This window comes from Labrus bergylta, chromosome 13, assembly GCF_963930695.1.
Source record: "Labrus bergylta chromosome 13, fLabBer1.1, whole genome shotgun sequence".
Taxonomy (NCBI): Eukaryota; Metazoa; Chordata; class Actinopteri; order Labriformes; family Labridae; genus Labrus; species Labrus bergylta.
This window is the reverse complement of record NC_089207.1, coordinates 475,378-482,877: the sequence shown is the minus strand read 5'-3', so window position 1 is coordinate 482,877 and position 7,500 is coordinate 475,378. Positions and strand designations below refer to the sequence as shown.

At 44.3% G+C, this 7,500-nt stretch overlaps 1 protein-coding gene across 1 annotated transcript in view; it reads right to left on the bottom strand.

The window, feature by feature from the left end:
• Nucleotides 1–7,500, bottom strand: part of kalrna (kalirin RhoGEF kinase a) — a 140,689-nt gene that overhangs the window by 54,556 nt on the left and 78,633 nt on the right. The window contains exons 24-33 of the mRNA XM_065962288.1: nucleotides 7,034–7,148; nucleotides 5,777–5,892; nucleotides 5,405–5,527; nucleotides 4,374–4,556; nucleotides 4,092–4,213; nucleotides 3,224–3,290; nucleotides 3,022–3,131; nucleotides 1,184–1,253; nucleotides 1,004–1,093; nucleotides 82–174 (exon numbers count right to left, since the gene is read on the bottom strand). Of these exons, the coding sequence (XP_065818360.1) occupies nucleotides 82–174; nucleotides 1,004–1,093; nucleotides 1,184–1,253; nucleotides 3,022–3,131; nucleotides 3,224–3,290; nucleotides 4,092–4,213; nucleotides 4,374–4,556; nucleotides 5,405–5,527; nucleotides 5,777–5,892; nucleotides 7,034–7,148 (1,089 nt within the window). The remainder of the gene's footprint in view (nucleotides 1–81; nucleotides 175–1,003; nucleotides 1,094–1,183; nucleotides 1,254–3,021; nucleotides 3,132–3,223; nucleotides 3,291–4,091; nucleotides 4,214–4,373; nucleotides 4,557–5,404; nucleotides 5,528–5,776; nucleotides 5,893–7,033; nucleotides 7,149–7,500) is intronic.

The following is a 7,500-nucleotide window of genomic DNA, read 5'->3' as shown; positions in this document are numbered from 1 at the left end:
TGTGTGTCTCTGTGTGTGTGTGTCTCTGTGTGTGTGTGTGTGTGTGTGTCTCTGTGTGTGTCTCTGTGTGTGTGTGTGTACCTTCAGCAGCAGCTGGTACTTGGTGATCCTCTGCACTGGTTTGATGAGGTAGGAGGAGATGGAGTTAGCGAGTCCTCGTCTCTGCTGGATGTCCTGTTTTCAAACACGATGACAAAATGAGAGTCAGCTGACTTCAGCCTGAGACTGAAGAGAACAGAAGTTAAAGAGTCGTGTGAGGAACAGTTTGATGCTGCTGCTGCCAGTAACAGAAATAAATCAACAATGAGCAAACAGCACCACCTACTGGCCAAAAATGTGAACTACACAGACTTCAGCTGCAGGAGGAGGTGAGGAATCTGCAGCATCTTCTTCTTCAGGTGAATGAGTCATTTGAGTGCTGAGGCCCCGTGTCCACGTGGCGTTCTCTCCTGAGCGCCAGCGTCTTTTTAAAACTGTCTTTAGTGAGGACAGAGCGTTCACAGCAGCAGACGGCCGTCCAGAGAAAAAGTGCAGCACCCAGATTATTTGTCCCGGGCTCTCCACCTCCTTAGTGCGGTTACTCCAAGCACTCAAGTTGAAAATTCAACTTTTCAGGAAGGTGCTTTTGACGTCACCGGCGCTCTTTTCCTAATTTAAATATTCCCCGTCGTTTTAACCTCCTACTGATCGTGTCTCATCCTCCTCGCTCCGAGTCTGATCGAGTGATAAAAGATCTCAAATATAAAACACGCAGTAAAAAGTAATGGAGCAGTGTCAGTCATACAGCGGGCGTTGTGAACAGACTGTTGTCATGGAGACAGGACGGACGTGCAGCGCTTTACTGAAGGATAGAGGTTTTTGTTTTCAGTCTGGATGGATTCAGCAGTTATTTAAATGTTCAGTCAGGATCTTTCTCAAACTGTTTCAGGCTTCGCTCGTTGTGAAGAAAAGATGTAAAACATATCAACGGCAGATTAAAAAGATTTTGAGCGTTTGTACTCACGTCGAAGAAGGCGCCGGCGTGCTCCAGGATGAGCTGACTGGAGTCGGGTTTGTTCTTACAGTAATTGACATAAATGTGGAATTTATCAGCCTGGAACAGAAAAGGAGAAGAGAAGATGATGACAAGGTCAAAAAGCAGGACTCAAGAGTTCACTGTAATGGTTGTCATGGTGACCGTTACCCAGGTGACGAAGCAGTGACCGACGTCTTCAGGCAGCTGCTCGTAGTTCACGAGCTCCTTCAGGAAAATACTGAAACACATAAACAGAAATAAATCAGTGATTATTTTACTGAATGTATCAAGACTAAAGAAATGACTAAGTGATCAGATCTAAAAGCAGCAGTATGTAACGTCGACCCCTAGTGTTTAAAATGGGTACTGCAGTCTAAATTCTCCTCTCTAGAGTGGATGCTCACTCAGGTCGCCATGTGGTGGACTCTGAAGCTTCAGTGTTTATCCAGCTCTGCATGGGTCTGTAAACCTTTCTGTGTTCTAACCTCTCTCCATTTTTCAAAAGCATCTCCAATATTGATCCTAGTTTGAGCACGTTTCTGCTCGTGGAGCTTATTAGAAACATGCAGAGGCTTTTTAGGTCGGGTACAATCACTTCTATCTGAACCACTTCTCTTGACCGCTTCCATCGCTGCAACACCTGTTGACCTGATAACTGCTCTCATATCTGACAAACCGAGGGGCGTCCAAAACGGCCGTGTGGGGGGGGGGTCTTAAAAGCGCCTACCTTCTCTGGTCCAAATCCAGAGCATTCAGGAGCAGAATCTAAAGTTAGAAGGAGGACATACTGGCTGCTGCATGTTTCCTTAATGTCTGATCAGATAGTAAGGTACCTTTATCATTTCACTCTCTGATGTATGATTTAAATAAATGGAGACGACAAGAAGAAGAAAAGGTGTCCTTGAAGAACCAACACAGAGATCTCCTCACACAAACAGATGAGAGACTGAAAGTGTTCCTCCAGGAGAGTTCATGAACTATATATTAAGACAAACCTCAAAGATTCTTTTATTCCTCTCCCCTGAAGCTGCAGCCTCAGAAATCAAACCCCTCAGAGATCCCCTCGAGGGAGACCTCACAGCAAATCTCTCTACACACTCCAGAGCCTTCCACTGTGGAAGAGTCGGCTCGATGCTAAACCGTGTGCAAGATGCCCGCAGTGATCTTGGCGAGTTTTAGATCTTGTGTGATTTGGTTACATCCTGTTGGCGCTCAGAAACAAATCGTCTTTTTAAAGTACAGCTGCTGCGATGTCGTGATGCCAGAGGATTCAGAAATATGTGAAATGATCCAATTGTGGAATCGACTAACCAAAACGCAGAGGACCGAATAAACAAGAAAGTATTTATGTGCAGCAAGAAACATAACTCTCCACGGGCGAACGAGCTTTACTCGATCTTCAAGGAGGTGGAGATGACACACATTTAATCTGTGCTGTAACATTAACTCCATGAAAGATAAGCTCTGGATCAAGTATGAAGAGAAATGGTTTGAAAACGTTCAGTCCAAGTCAAAACTAAGGACACATGTACAGATCAAAAATCATTTTATGCCCGAGTTATTTGTAACGTGTCGTTTATCTAGAAGATCCTCGTTCACACAGTTCAGATCTGCTGTTCTCCCTCTGGACACTGAAGTCGGTCGATTCAAAAGTCTTCCAGTAGAAAACAGACTGTGAGATGTGTGAGTTGGAGTCCCATGTTCTTTTGCATTGTTACAAAATCTGATGATTTAAGAGAACTTTTGTTTCATGAAGTAAAATCAGATGTGCAGAAACTGGAATGGCTGTTTCAGTTTGATGTGTTTAAACTTGATCATTTAGTTTGAAAAGCTTGGAGAAGAAGACAGGATATTCTGTTTGATTAGTTTGACTTCTTGCTTTCTCTTTTTGTTTCTTGAGAATGAATATAGTTTACTTAGAGCACTCTAATCGGGCTGGGCGTATGGATGTATGTATGACACAATAATCAAATAAAAAACTAAAGTTTAGAGAAGGCGTCTCTCACTTGCTGTGGAAGTCGAAGATGTCCTGCATGTTTCCAAAGATGATCTGCTCCTTGTTGGCGATGCCGGCAGGAATCTCCTCCACGCCGCTGGTCATCTCCCACAGATACGTCTGAAAGAGAGAGAGAGAGAGAAATATAAACAAGAGTGAGGCGGGCGAGGGAAGAATCAAACATGCAGACGTCTTCTTCTTCTTCTTCTCACCTCTAAACACTCCTGAAGATCTCGGACGTAGGTTTTCTCCGTCTGCAGCAGCTCGGCCATGATGAACCTGAGAGAAAGACACGAGGTCAAACATAGAATAGAATAGAATAGAATAGAATAGAATAGATGTTTATTGCCCTTTGCACAGGTACAGGACAGTACAGGTACATTGGAATTTTTGTGCGTTTCTCCCTGAGTCAGCTTCTACACAAAAGTTTAAATTATATATAAAATAGAATTATAAGAAAAAAAGAAAAGTACAAATAAAAAAATAAAATAAATAAGTTGCAGTAACAGCTAAGTGAATTAAAATAAACTGTACAGAAGCTATACACTGTATTAAAGCAAAGATATCATACAAAAAAATAACAAAGGGGAACACTGTACAATGAAATGATAAATATAAACATGTTTTCTTGAGACGCCCTGTGTGGATTTAAGTCAAGAATCGCTCCTTCCTCTCCTCCCTGAGTAAACTGCACATTAACATTTCATAACAAGACGAAACACAGCGAGGAGCCCGTTGAGGAGATTCTTTAATATTTACTAAAAGCTGCTTCTCGTCTGTTTTTAATGAGCGCCGCTCCTCACCTGCTCGCCCCAAAGCTGTAGATTTCATTTCATTGAAATAAACATGACAGGCAGCTGCAGTGAGGACCAGGAATCTCTCATTTCAGGAATGTAACTGAAAGGTTTCTTTTGTTTGTTTCAAACACTATTTTGTTGATTTAAAAAAACAATTAGCTTTTGTTTCATCGTCTGGTGTTGCTCTTTTCCCCTCTTCTTGTTTTATTTTTCTTCTTCTCGGGGCTCCTGTTCTAAAATCTGTCCATGCAGGGACTACAGGTAGAAACGGTCGTGCACTCACTCTTTCTTCCTGGCCGACTTCCTCTTCTCCTCGTTGACCTCGTGGTTGGGGTCGCGTAGTTTGACCTCGGGGTCGTCTGTCAGGCTGGCGGGAATAATGTCCAACTCCAAGTCTTTATTGTCCTGCAGTGAGACACATTTAATGACCTTAAAAAAAAGAATCAAACCTTAGCCGTCTGATCTCTGTACTAACACAGATTCTTTCCATGCTGAGTCTTTTTCCCGTCTCTAAACAAAAAGAAACCTGAACATATCTGTGTGTGTGTCCGTGCAGGTGTCTGACCTCTGAGCTGACTCCCAGACTCTTCTCCAGACTCTCCTGGTATTTGGACATGCGCAGGGAGAAGTCTCGGTACCTGCGGTCCACCGTGCTGACCCAGCGCTTCAGCTCCGACACGTGGGCGTGGCCTTTCTCCACCAGGTTGTCCGCCAGCTGGATCAGCAGCTTCACCTTCTCCTTGGTTTGCTGAAGTAAGAACACACACACACAAACGGATAAGCACACACAAACAGTGTGTATGAAGATGTTTATTTACAATCAGTTATTTGATGCAATGACGCAATGATTGACAGCTCTGTTGACCAACGAGGCTCCTGCAGCGCTGCGTTCCTGCGTCACTTCAGTTTCTCTCCTCGAGATAATCAGAGTGATTTCTCTCCTTGACAGGTAACCCCCCGAGCCCCGAGCAGGACCAACCAGAAACGCCCACTCTCTCTGACCGCCTGACAAGCCCCGCCCCCTGACAGTTGGCTTAGTGTGTACCGACCTTAACACAAGAGCCATCAAGCTTCCCATAACCGTCAGAGTCTGTTTCAAACCGACACATGAATCTGTTCTGCTGAGTCACCTCGTGTGTTTTACTCAGAGTCAGCTTCACTTTTGAACAGGAGGTGGAGACGTTCATCTTTATACACATTCAGTCGTCTAAACTTTCACACTTACAGAAACGACATGAACAGAACTGATGTTCACCTGTCGTCCAAACTTTGTGTTCTCACATTTAAAGTGAGGCGTACTTCAGACGGTCGTTCGTGTCTCCTTCAGAGCGGCTGAAGTGAAGTCAAAGTTTGAGGGAGCTTCAGGGAGCGTGGGAGTTCTAAGAGTCGGAATATGTCGTAAAAAATTTGTGCAAACAGACAAGGTTTTAATGTATCACATCTTCTGGTCTGATGAGCACAGCACGCTTTATTTATCCTCCTCTGGGGCTCAATAAAGCACACACACACACACACACACACACACACGCACACACACACACACACACACACACGCACGCACACACACACACACACACACACACACACACTGTGTACCTTGGCAGAAAGTCTGAAGTGACGGTAGTCGTTGAGGAGTCCTTGTGTTTCCTCGCTGCTTTCCCCGGGTGACGTGTGTGTGGCCAGGTATACCTCACCTGTCTCCTGGATCCAATCCAAAGCCTGCACACACACACACACACACACACACACACACACACACACACACGTTAGACACACACAAAAACACACACATGCAAAAAGATCCAGATTACCATCAATCTCTGCAAATTTAGTTGAATAAAATCACTACCAGATTTAATAACCAGATGTTCTGTTTAGTTCTGAACATTTCCCCAGACCCACACACACACACACACACACACACACACACACACACACACACACACACACACACACACACACACTGACCTGTTTGGCACTGCGTTCAAACACCAAGTACTGCTGACACTGGTCCAGCCTTCGTTTCTTTAATGTCCAGAAGTGAAGGACTCTGTTCTCTCTCTGCAGCAGCTCGTTCAGAATCGCTGCACACACAGAAACACACACACAGAAACACACACAGAAACACACACAGAAACACACAGAAACACACACACAGAAACACACACACAGAAACACACACACAGAAACACACACAGAAACACACAGAAACACACACACAGAAACACACACACAGAAACACACAGAAACACACACACAGAAACACACACACAGAAACACACACAGAAACACACAGAAACACACACACAGAAACACACACAGAAACACACACACAAAAACACACACAGACACACACAGACACACACATAGAAACACACAGACACACACACAGCAACACACACAGAAACACACAGACACACACACAGAAACACACAGACACACACACAGAAACACACAGACACACACACAGAAACACACACACAGAAACACACACACAGAAACACACACACAGAAACACACACAGAAACACACACACAGAAACACACAGAAACACACACAGAAACACACACACAGAAACACACAGACACACACACAGAAACACACAGAAACACACAGACACACACACAGAAACACACAGAAACACACAGACACACACACAGAAACACACAGAAACACACACAGACACACACACACAGAAACACACAGACAGAAACACACAGACACACACACAGAAACACACAGACACACACACAGACACACACAGACACACACACAGAAACACACAGAAACACACACAGACACACACACACAGAAACACACACAGAAACACACAGACACACACACAGAAACACACAGACACACACACAGACACACACAGACACACACACAGAAACACACACACAGAAACACACACAGAAACACACACACAGAAACACACACAGAAACACACAGACACACACAGACACACACACAGAAACACACAAAAACACACACACAGAAACACACACACAGAAACTGTTAATCTCTGCTGTAAAAACAGGCTTTTTAGAATGGGTGTGTATGTGACTTCCTGTGCTTCTGCAGCCAGCCTCTAGTGGACACTCCAGGAACTGCAGGATTTTAACAGTGTCACTAAATATGTCATTCCAGGGAGGTATTAATTTAGAGAAAATGCCCCTACCCCTCTTAAATCCTCTTGACCTCCCTGGTGTGAGCAGCACTGACCTTTCACTTGCTGTTCAGGTCCTCTTGCGTGTCCTGCAGCTCCAGGTATGCTCACATTGTTCCTGTGGATGTACTTCAGAAACACCTCAGCGTTCCTCCGGGCCAGAGTGCACGCCTGCAAGACACAAACATGATGCATAAGATGAGGAAATCATAAAAACCATGCAGACTATTCTGACAACCTGAGACTTTACAATCCTGAACTCTAACAGTTCAGTTCTTAAAACACAAGGAAGCGTTCACACCTGAGTACTTATGTGCTTGTATGTTAGCAACATATTTGATTCTGTTGTCGTTCAGCTAAGATACAAATCTGAACATTGTAATTCAAACTCTCATGAAGTGTCACAGTGCTGGATGCTCAAACTAAATGTGGACAAAGTTTCAGATCAGGAGGTAAACATATGTTGGGAGTAATCGAGGAAAAAGTCTGCAGCCCTCCCCTGGCAGCCCTGCAGCGTTCTGCC